This window comes from Ascidiella aspersa, chromosome 4, assembly GCF_963924565.1.
Source record: "Ascidiella aspersa chromosome 4, kaAscAspe10.2, whole genome shotgun sequence".
NCBI classification, from domain to species: Eukaryota; Metazoa; Chordata; class Ascidiacea; order Phlebobranchia; family Ascidiidae; genus Ascidiella; species Ascidiella aspersa.
Window position 1 is genome coordinate 27,212,035 of NC_139450.1, and position 12,311 is coordinate 27,224,345.

A 12,311-nucleotide genomic window follows, 5' to 3' on the forward strand; every position below is an offset into this window, starting at 1 on the left:
CAGTAAAGAACTTCACGAAAAATGCTAGTGGTGGTACCGCAATATTTTAATCATTATTTGTGGGGGAGTGCCGTGAGCCAGAAAAGGTTGGCAACCACTGCTCTACATTAACATGGACTTGTGTGCATCGATTTCTGTGGTTAGCATTGGTGGGTGGGCTGCTTTTTACACTCCTTGCGTTCCGGTGTTTTCTTTATGCTCAGGCAGCTTTTCTTACAGGCAGTATTTCTTGCAAGGCAGGCTGGTTTGCATTCTTAGAACTGAAGGCGGCCAAGTAGTAAATTGACGTTGCGTAATTGTTGAAGCGAACGAAAGAGTATACCCCGGCGTTTGCCAAAAAACAAGTTCACTTCGGGGGCAGCTGTATACACGTATGGGTTGTTTTTTGCCTGTTAGGGAGCAGCGTTATTTGTATGGACAAGTCTGTTCGGCATTTGAGTTGAGTCGCCATGCTTTTTATTTAAATTGGCTACCATATGGGTGATTTTCAATATTTTTTTTGTGAACATGTATATGTTAACACCATTGGTGTAATAATAAAGGCGGAATAGATACCGCAAGAGTCATTTAGTTTTTATGTGTTTTATTGTAGCGAAGAGCACCTGGCTTTCGCCTTGGGTATATTCGGTTTAGGTTTTCCGGAATACTGCATAATTTAACATTCGACCTCGCCTAAAAGTGTCTTTATATCTTTATTTACTTCTGCACACCTTGCTATGAATTAGGGCCAAAAAGGTAAAACCGATTACAGCGATTTTTAATCAGCAGCAAAAGATTCCGTTCAATGTTTAAATTTAAGATATGTCTTTTAAATGTATTGTCCCGATTTGCGTGGCACACCAAAAACCACTAAATCAATCGTGATTAGATTACGATTGGCGTTTCGATTACGTGGAGTAGCCTGCCTTGTGTGTTGGCCTTTGTAAGAGAAACTTTATGAGGAAAGGTGCCTCCTGTTTAGTAGAATACACCTGTAGATTGACATTTAAAATATGCGTTGTCGCATAGAATTGCTTGGCGTTTCTCGTTTGTGCAATATAATCTTTCCCGGTCGTTTTTGCACTGAACCGAATACAGAGTTTGTAATATAAGTCTAGTTTCGGCTTGAATGGCCATCAGACCTTCACAGTAGAAAATAACGTTAACATATTCATGCTAGATGTCCGAAATTGTGTGAAGCAGAAATAGGCATTGCATTTTAGCGATTTTGTGGGCAATGTATGTGCAATTCTCAGATTATTATTTTTCTGGTCGCAGAAGCTTAAGTGTAAGCGCTTATCTGCCTTTATGTTGGCCTAAAAGGCCAGTAACAAACATGACTGCGTTCCAAGGAAAAAAGCGGAACTTAGTTGAGCGGTGTCGACTGGTTTTCACTTTGATTACACTCTGCCGTTTCGCCGGGCTTCCTATAACCAAAGCTGAAGACAACACTACATCAAAAGTCACTCAACCAGCAAACCTCAACCAATTAACACCAACGAAGGCTAGAAACATAACCATAGTCACAATCAGCACCAGCGGCATAACCAGAACTGACACCACTCCAAGTTCACTAGGCATCACCAGAAGCACCAGCATGACCATCATGAGTGTCACCAAGACCGACATCAACGGAGCAATCAAAAGTGGAAACACCAGGACTATTAGCGGCACCAGCACCGGAAATACAACAAGTACCAACAGCGGAAACACCATCGGCAACACCAAAAGTAGCAATAGCCGTATTATCAGCACTAACAGTACCAGCGGTAACACCGCAAACACCATCAACGTTACCAGCAGCAGTACAACCAGAAGCACCAGCACAGCTCACGACCCGGACAGTTACTGCCGCAAACCGCTGCCGCTTAGCGACGTCGAGTGCGACAACCTCGACTGGGGCGAGGTTTCGTGCCTGGAGCTTCGCGCCCGCATCGGTACCAACATTAAAAGCTACTGGCAGAACCACTGCACCTTCCGCGCCGATTCCCGTGTTCCCTCTGCTCTGCTGGCCAACCACGACTTCTGTATCTTTGATATGCACTACGGGCGCGTCCAGTGCGGCGCCGGCACTCCGTACAACTTTACCGCCCAGTGCCGCTTCACGATGCTTCACTGCATCGAAGGCGTCGACAACTGCAAGAGAAAGTTCGAGCGGCTTTTTGAAGGTGAGTGGCGATTTTGGAAAATTACGAATTTTGTTTCGCACTATTTTTTAAGACAGTGAGTATCAGAACGAATCTTTGGCGACCGATCATAACTTTTCCTAACTAAACACAAAATAAGACAAATAAATGTATTCGTATTTCTGCTGCATTTTCTCTAAATTTTATAGATTACCCTACCGAGAATCAATCTAAATACATCTCACCATGTAAAGTACTGCAGTCGGTGACCCAACCAAATTAAACGGCGACCCAATTGTGTGTCACCAACCATTGGTTTAAAAACACTGATTTAAGCTTAAAATCTCGTGTGAAAGTAAAACTGCATCAAGCAAGCGCTTATGCTTGGTTCTGTTTGGCCAAAATGACTTAGTTTTAAATAAACGTCAGTAGACCTGCGGGAACCCAAGTCTTCTATTGTGTTTCCGCTGGGAAACGCAATTAATAATAGCTAACGCAACAAGTAGTTTCTGATTTGACATCAAGTATGAAACAAACAACAGCTGAAACACTTTTGAATGTAAGGAATCTCCCTCAGACAATGTCATGTAAAAGAAATATTTTTGTTTTCCGACCAGATGATATTTAGACTGTTTACAAGAAAATAGGTATAAAACGTCAAACAATTTCTGTAAACTCGTAAATGATTGTTACCTGCTCTTGTAAACAGCCTAAATGTCAAAAAATAAACCAGTTGTCAAATATTACCAGGCGCACCTAAAAATTTATCCAGGTACAAATCGCACCAATTTGTATGAAACCCTCGTGTGTTTTTCTGTATAGACTTTTTTATTCACCATTTTTTTGTTTATTTCAACAGAAGGGGGCGCATGCGCTGCTGATGGACTGGCTTGTCCCTCCAACGACTTGTACTACTTGAACAAGGTTATTTTCACCAACTCCAAATACAATTTCGGCGTGCTAAGAAAAAACAAGTAAGTGTTGTGATTTTTGTTTGGCAGCTTAACGGCGGTTTTACATATGGTTAATTACTCGCTAGTCACAGTCCGGCCTTGCAATCTGTTGATCGAGCGGTTCCACATTTATTATTAACTTTAACAGAAACAAACAATAAATGCATTTAATAAATGGCAGTTTTTTTTTAGTTTGCAAAACTACAGAATATCGCAAAAATCCTAGCAACGTATATAATATACTGTAACCGCGTTAAAACTGTTTGTGCGATAAATTTCGCAAAACTCGAAAAAAAAATAGAAAAATGAATCCCGAATAACAACAATTGCGTACGCGCCTGCGTTCACAGCTTTCATTAACGGGAACTCGAAATTTCGACAACCTCGTTAGTATCGATTCTTCCACAGCAACCAGAATTTCAAAAAAGATAAAAACTGATTTCCAACTTGTCCCACAAATCATCGTGACAACCATTGCGGGTCGAAAACCTTTCAATCGATACTGGTCGGCGGTCGCTCTTTACATTACTACGCATTACCGCCGTCTATTCAACGCTAAATACAGTCGGACTTGCATGAATAATACATTTGCGCATTATAGCCTTCGCCTTTGCGGTCGTAAACCGAAGAAAATTCATCTTTTTGCAAAGGCAAACAGAACGGCGGCAAATTGCTGTACGCATATGACACGTTTTTACAGTACAATTGATTCTTTGGTCACTCTTTAAAGAAACACATGGTCAACACCAACAGGGTTTTATTTTCTAAAGCAAGCCTTGGCTAGAAAATCAATCCTGCTGTAAGATACAAACTATTACCCAAAAACTAAAAAACTCTTTTTAAGGAAATATCAAAATCGCAGTGTAGAAATACTTTCGCAGTACATAGAAAGTGCAATAAACAACCCAATTTTTCTATGTAAACCATATTTTTTTTTAACGGCTTAGGTATAACGTATGGTGCGCGTATAGGCTCAAATATAATATTTTTTGGAAACTCATGAAAGAACCACAAAGTTTCCACCTTAGGATGACCGAAATCGTTTGGCCTACATGGATTTGTAACAAGTAGGTGTTTACCTATAAGAAATACGTTTTTGAAAACTTTAGCTCAATTTTAAAATCGCAAATATACTTTTTTTCAAACCGTTATCACCAGGGAGTTGAAAAAAAAACTTAACATGCACCCGGCAAAAATTAAAATAGATTGCAAATCAGGTAACGTATATAAAGCGGAAATTGAACTGATACCATAAAGCACAGTTGTTCCAATCTCGTTATTTTCACCAATTCAATTTATCTGTCAACAGGGTCACCTGAGAAAACAGCACATGAACCGTAAAAAGCGGAAATTTTGGCTAGTTTTTGTCATTTGATTTGTTATTCAGGCCAAAATATTTTCTAACTTTTTCAAAACATATCGTCATTTCGTTAAGATTTTTAATACTATTTTTGTTGGTTTATTTGCCTTTTTGTTTGTCTCTTAAGTTTTTATTTAAGTTATAAGAAGCGGATCTAAGCTAGTAAAACGTAAAAAACGATTTTGCAGCAACTCAAACGGCCATGTATACTTGAAATTTTTGGCACTTTATAAAAACAAATTGTATATTATTCTCAAACAAGCTTGTAGGTACTTTGACCTGATGATGCACGGTTGTACAAAACCTTGTTGATAATTCAATACAATTTGTCTTTACACAGTGCCACCTGACTACCCTATATCAGGGATTTTTAATTTTTTTTACCGCGGACCCCTAAAACTTAGTTTTGTTTCGCGTGGACCACAAAAGGCAAAAAAATTTCTAAAATGACGTCATAAATTGACGTCACAATACAAGTCAACTTCAGAAATTGGCTGATTTCGGTCCAAAAAATGTGAAACCAAATGGAGTATAAAAATACATTCAGTGCTAAACGTTTTATTTTTAATTATTTTTTTTTAATTGATTAATTCTTAAATAAATTTAATACACTAATATTTCAAATATGTTTTCATGGACCCCCTAAAACTAGTCCATGTGGACTCCAGTTTAAGAACCCCTGCCTTATTTAGATTTAGACAAATACGCCCATTTCTAATATTGAAATGATTGCAATCTCCTCCTTGGTTCCTCCAGGATCCTGGAACACTGTCATCTTTGGGATCAGTGGAAGACCAACCTGCTGGTGGGGGTCGTGGTCGCCTTCAGCGCCGCCGTCGCCCTTTATTTCGTCATCAAAAAGTCGAAATCGCTCCACGCGCGTCACTTCAACAGGAAGCGAATGGAAGAACACGTGGTCGTAAAAATGCTGGTAAGTTGACCTTTTTATATCGTTTCACACTGATTCGGCTTACAATACGTGGCTTATTACTAGAGTGATTAATTTTTGACCTAAAAATAAAAAAAAAATTGACAAATTTTGACCTAAAAAAAAAAATTTTGACAAATTTTGACCTAAAAATATTATCTCTATGGCGATTATTTTTTGCCTTAAAAATGGAAATTTGAAAGATTTTGACTTATTATAAATACATTGATTTAAACACCATATTGTTGGTTGAAGTACTACATTAGTGTTTTGGCGTCGTCAACCACACGTTTTAATGCACAAGTCAGAACTTATAGGTTTATGCAAAACTCTTTGAAAACGCTTAGAATAACTATAAAAATGCATTTTTATTTTATTTTGTAAACGATTGATGTGCATTTTATTTGACTCGAAATAATTCCGACAAATTTTGACGTTACGTGTAAATTTTGACAAAGTTTTGACTTTTTATGACATGTCAAAAAATAATAGCCCTACTTGTTACCATTCACCAGTGTTCCCTTTAACTACTTTTCACAGAAAGCAAACACTTGTTTCGATGAACATGAATAGTTTATTATATAAACTGTTGCCCCACGGTGACTGAATTGTTTTTTGTTTGGCTTTTTCACATAGTCTTACAAATCAAACTACTTTAAAGTTGATATCCTGAACTGATTTTACCAATATTGTACCCAAAATAAATACCCAAAGAACAAGATCGGTAATAATGTGCATTCCTTACAGGACAACTTACTGGAAGAGCCGACCGTGACCATAGAGGCGGTCCGCTTTCAATTCAACGAAACGCGACGACCAGAAAACAACCAGCACCAAAACCACGACGACCACAACCAACAACCACCAACCTTCCACGCAGCGAACCAACTTCTCCTGCCAAACGGCGGGCCTCCGCCGCTCGAATTTCGGGGGAGTGGTTCGAATCCCGCCGGATCACGACTGTCGAGCGCCATAACGAGCGACACCGTAAGCTCGAATCGCTCGTCGTTTATAGACGACTTGTCCTTCCAGCCTGGAAGCAGCGGGGTTCGCTTCCTAGCGCGCCCGCATAAAGACGCGCGCCCAGTGCTCAACAGCTACCAGCTGGACAACAATGGCGGACGGTCGAGTCCCTGGCACGAACTTCTGCCGTCAAAGGGACAACGAAACCCGGGGGATTGCGAGCGTCCGAGCATGTCGAGCGACTGTTCCTTCAGCAACCCGACCTACCTGACCAAAGGCGCCCCCGGGAGCCGTGTGTCCCCGGCGCCTCCCTGGGGCGACCCCCTGACCCCGCGTGGAGACGACGAGGTCTTTGAAGACGCGCCCCATTTTCACGCCCCCGAAGGGCGAGCGATTATAATCGGGAACCCCTCGTACCTTTGATGGTGGCTGCGTGTTTTTCTTTTCTTTTTTTTCAACGAAGCTTTTCACTCAAGGGAAACACGATAAACAGTGTTTGTTGCTGCTGTAAATTATTTGTCTTTGTTCGTTTCTTTGCACCGTACTTACATTCCGTTCATTTCCCCCCGTGTCTTTGCTAATAAAATTTCGTATTTTTTATTCGCTGAACACCCGCACTTCCCCGCAAATAACGCGTTGTTTCAGCTACAAGGACGGCGAGTCTCATCATCGGATTCGATTCCCGGTAAGTCAACGCGTGGAGCTTGTAGCCACAGAAAAAAATACAGCTTTAAAGTAAGGTGTGCTAGTTGCAATCAAGTCCGTATTCTCTGCAAACCTCAGACCCGGGTTCGATTTCCGGCTGAGCTCACGCGCGCAAGTCGCAATCAAGTTGGTTTTCTCTGCAAACCTCAAAACCGGGTTCAATTCCCGGCTGAGCTAATGCGTGCGAGTCTTGTGGTCTTCTGTACTTTAGATCAAGCAGAATGCCTAAGCAACTCCATAACTTCTGCAAGCATGGCACAATGTTGTAACTGAAGCTATTCGGCCGCAGGATACAAACTTAACATGGCCTGGTGCTTTATGTGGACTGTATCGCTACGCATAGCATTGTGAGTGACGTTTATTTGATTAATTTTGGATTAGGAAAATGTCCCACGCGGCTTGCGGTTCAAAAAAAGCATCAGCAATAGGTTAAAAAGGTAAGTTGCAATGTCTTGAACGACTGATTTCGTTAAGCCTTTCCAAAGCCATCCGATGTACTGTATGTGTGCCGTTATCATTTGGTCAGTACGTCTCTACAAGGGCTTGATCACAGAATACACATTGTGTATATCAGGTGTAGCCAACTTATGTTTGATTGCGATCGACTGGTTCGGTAAATATGTCACTAGAACATTTTTTAACATTTTGGGCGTTAATTGCATTCCAGGACAGCAATGGAGGTTAATTTGTTACGTCTAAGAACGCATTATTAGGTCCAGACAACAATTGGTCATTTTAATGTTCCGTTTGTTTGCGACTCCTAAACCTTTGGTGTATATGAACGTTTCAGTTGCAAAGCACCTGGTGTATTTGCATAAAACTTCGCAGTATTGCAATTAAGACAAACAACATAGCTTAAGCTGTTTTTTTTTTCGGCACTGGTCAGAGTCGGTGATGTCGTTGTTGTTGTGGTGAACGTGGGCCGATTCGGCTGAGCGCTCTAAGCCCCTTGCCTAAAGAATATCGCGTTACGCCAACCCCGAACCGACTGGAACCTCGCTGACCCTCTGGCTTGCAACTTAATTTCTGTTTTTTCTTTGGTCGCCCAAAGAGTGTCCAGAGATATCAGGTTTTCTGGTTGGTTTGAAAAGTTGTGACTGGTCAGTGTTGCGTTAGTTGTTTAGAAAGGTTAACTAAGATTGTGCTGTTTGTTTGAAGTTGAAGTGAACTTACCGAAGAATGAGATCAACGTTGGAGTTGTGCTTTTATATTATATATATATATATATACATTGCCCAAATTTTTTTCACTGGTGCTTGTAAGTCTTTATTTTGTTGGAAATTGTGCTCACAAGCTTTATAATTTATATTAGAACTAGGAATATTGACGTATCGCTCTAATTCGTCAAGTTGTACAACCAGAATCAGATTGCCATACTTGTCTCACTCAAAAATCTAAAAAAAATTGATTACGCAATATTGACAGGCTTTCGCACACCCTGCTCCATCAAGTCAAAGTAAGAATATAGTGTTCAGAATCATCTAACGGTTCAAATGAAATGCAAAAAAGCTAATTCTTTAATTGCAATAAAACGGCCACCGCGCATGCCCTTCCAGCTTTAGAGACCGCGATAATAAATACTTCCACGTAGAAATTTCGGCGACACCTCTAGCTCCTTCGTTTGTTTGTTGTGAAGATAAAGGCCTGCGTACCTGTGACATTTAGGACCCTATCGAACGGTTTGAAGTTCGCCTCAGCTTTGCCTGATTTTGTTTAAGCCACCGCAGTTTTGCTTGTTACTTCTGTTAAGCCTAATCGGATATTTTAGCCCACGCGCTGAATTTTGTGTGTTGCCATTGCGAATCCCCCGCCATACAGTGCCAATCAGTGTTGTACACATGTCATTTTGAAAATAACTTCAGTCCACGTAATTTACTAAAATGACTTAAGTCAAGTCATAATTAGTGCCTGTCAACTTCAAGTCAAATTGTCGTGAAAATATTAAAACCTTAAACTAGTAAATGTGATTCTCATTCGATTATAACTAAAACGCGACACATGTGGCAAGCAAATTGTTTTGCGTCCAAAAATAAGGGTAAATGACCAAATTTTACCAAAAATTCTTAATAAAAACACTTCATTTCAACCAAAGGTATTTTTACAAACGACTTGAGTACAGTCAAGTCAGTTTGCCCCAAAGCCATAATGTCAAGTCAAGTCATTGGAAAACAGTAAATATAAAGACAACAGTTTCAAATTAGCGATTTTAATTAATTTTGAGAAATATATGAATTAGTCCGACGCTGTTCCTTACTTTCTTTCAGAGACGGCATATTTTGATTTATTGAAGTTAATTGTTATTTCACTATGGAAACCAATCCTATTCTGACCCTCTGGCCAGATATTATTTTAAATGCATTTTATCACCTTTTTGACAACCTAACGTCAAGTATCAACCAAAATTAATTTTACCTTAGTCGGAATGTTAGCAACATTTGTGTTGTGTAAAGCCTTCATTTATGGTTATAGACCTTACACAAGTGAAAAGTAAAGCGCTGTACCTCAGAATTAAAAGCATCAAAATGCTTGGCCCACCCTGCAAAGTGCAACACTCGTTACTCGTGTCAGAATTCCACTTGGAATCCAGTTTAACTTGTCCAACTTGGTGTCTACACGAAGAATTTGCCGCTAATCCTGACCTTTCGAAGCTCAAGATTGTTGCGCCACTTTCACTCTGTCGGTTTAGCATTCATTAAAAGGGGATTATTATCTATCCTTTGGCGGTGATTGTATCTTATCTCCAGCTAAAACTTTTTTCGTTTATTAGATGTGTGATTGAGTGGCGGGCGGCAACCCATCTTAAGATTCTCGTTACGGATAATGTGTTGGTACGCGAAACCTATTTTGTAAAGCTATATTTAAAAAGGGCGGAGTTCAATTTTAACCGCAACATTTTCAAACCTGCGTTAAACAGGCCATTGTGCAACCCAATCTACGGCACGAACTGACACGAGTTTTTTTGCTTGTCGAAATGCGGCAAATAAAGTGTCAGCGATCTTTCTAAAACAGAAAGCAGTTTAATACAAATGCGCTGTTTTAAAGGAATAAAACGTATAGCTAATTTTTTTCTAAAAAACAAAAGAGCGAAAATATATATTTTTTAATAGTGTGAACCACACTTGTGTTAACCACAATTTCCAGCAATCAGTATTTTTTAAGCCATGTTCCACCACATTCAAACTGTTTTCTCGAATTTTACGCTATGTTGTAAATTTTGTAGTAACCAAGACCACTTCACATCGCCAATTTCAAGCGAAAACGATTAGGTTAAATTGTTTGTTTGTCCTGCGAATAAAGCTAAAAATATTCGAAAATTCGAATAAACAGCTTTGCAGGACCAAAATTGCTCTTTCTTCTCGCTTTTATTACGTTGTTTGCGTAAAAAACAGAAAAAAACGCAATATGACTTTGCTGAAAAATCTGCTGGATCCGCCCTCGTTTTATTATGCCATCACTGTCGTGCCGCCAATCAGATCACTTCCCTGTGACGTCACTTAGCGTCATTGTCCCAGTCGAACGCCGGCCTTTATTCTTGCCGGAACTGGAACAACACCCACTACTTGTCGTGATGTAATTTATTTGGCTATAACTTTGGACAATCTACGTCAGAAGCGGTTTGAAGGGAAAAAGTCCCGTATTTATTTATTGCTGCGTCGTTTGGAAGTCGTTGATAAACTTGCAACGTAACTGTGTATTTTCCTGCTGGCCTTCGAGTTTTTTTTTCACTTTTTGCAACGTAATGCTTTAATGTCTCTGGCTGAGTACGTAGACAAGTGTTTTTTTTTTATTAATTGTCATTACATTGCGTTTGCAATATAAATGAAAATATGCACAACTTTAGAAGGTAAAAGTAGCTAATTTGCGTAGCTTGTACTATTTATACAAAAAAGGGGTTTTAAAAGGTATTGTGTATTAAAGATTACGAATAACCCATAAAAATTTCCAAATTCCTACCAGAACAACCGAGATGTATTTTTTATCTCCAACCCCTCTGCATCTTCAATCTTCTCTGCCATTTTTTTGCCGACATGCTTTTGCAAGGTTCGATTCAAATGGCAGCAATACTTTCATATCTCTGACATAAGTGAGCAATGAGCATATTTTAAACCAGGGGTGGACAACGTGCGGCCCTTCACCTTCTTCAATCTATTTCCCTAAATAAGGCTATGAGTATGCACCATGTCTATCAGCCTGTTTAAAGTGCCATGTAACCCATAGGCTAGACTGCTACACTAATGCAGTTGAACTCGAATGGGAATCATCTATTACAAAACAATCTTCATTCATAAAGTTTTATATGTGTCACGTTGTTATGATAAAGAATTGTTTTACAACACTTACAGACTTTTGCCACGCATATTGAATGAGATGTTATGTTTAACAGCTGGTTTTGAATTAAGGCTGTTAATTAATTTTACTGAGCCGATCCGTACGAGAAAGGCGTCATTGGAATTGTAGGAAAAGTTATTTCCGAATCCATAAGTAGACAGCACTGACAAAATTGCCGTAGTTGCAGCCTGGTAGCTCATTAGTTTTACTAGTAAAAGCTGAAAATTTTAACTAGTGTTTATTTGACGTGCGGCCCTCCTGTAAGCATTACATTTCCTAACTGGGCCTTGTGTTAAAAAGGTTGCCCACCCCTGTTTTAAACTCTTCTGCATCATTTAACTCCCAATCCGCGCCTTGTCGCCCGCCCAACAGGCCACGTGACTTGTTAGCGCCGGTCACGTGATCAACCAGAGTAGTGGCGCAGTCATGTCGTCTGTTGAACTTCGTGACCAAGCCGGGTCCGAAATAGGGCGTAGCGTGTGTGTGCGTGGCGCCCGCTTGTTGGCTGCACGAGTTGTGCGCGCGCACATGCGTTTTTACGCGCTACACGAAGCCAGCGTCCATTTCCTGTGGTCCGGATCGTGCTTTTCTGGCCAGTCAGACTTGTGCCGAGCTTTGAGTTGGATATTGAGAAGATTTTTCTGCGATTTTTTTTAGCTTTGGCTAAACGGATTATGCAGGGGAATAAAGGATTTTTAGAAGATTCGTTTCGATTTTTTTTTTATTACGACGATTTAAGGTTAATCAACATTTCTACGTTGGTTGCAGTCTGGTGAAACATTGGCGTATAATAGCTTTGTTCCATTTACTTAAATTTTCTCTTGATGGATATATGAATGAGCTGTCAATCTATCAAGCTGGTTTTCTATTGTAGACGTAATATATCGATGTTGTCATGATTTTAGTGTTTCAAGTTGGTTTGAAATTAGCAATATCCTTGTCCGAGTCTTTTTTATATTTTTTTTACA

General features: G+C 39.8%; 2 protein-coding genes across 2 annotated transcripts in view; both read left to right on the forward strand.

Annotated features, from left to right (window-relative positions):
- LOC146157244 (histone deacetylase 1-like) overlaps nt 1–12,311 on the forward strand; it is a 61,045-nt gene that overhangs the window by 24,785 nt on the left and 23,949 nt on the right. The window lies entirely within an intron of this gene.
- Nucleotides 900–7,017, forward strand: LOC146157245 (uncharacterized). Its single transcript, XM_083388321.1, has 4 exons — nt 900–2,147; nt 2,965–3,079; nt 5,175–5,349; nt 6,094–7,017. The coding sequence occupies exons 1-4, from the start codon at nt 1,217–1,219 to the stop codon at nt 6,730–6,732; spliced, it is 1,860 nt and encodes a 619-aa protein (XP_083244447.1). The 5' UTR covers nt 900–1,216; the 3' UTR covers nt 6,733–7,017.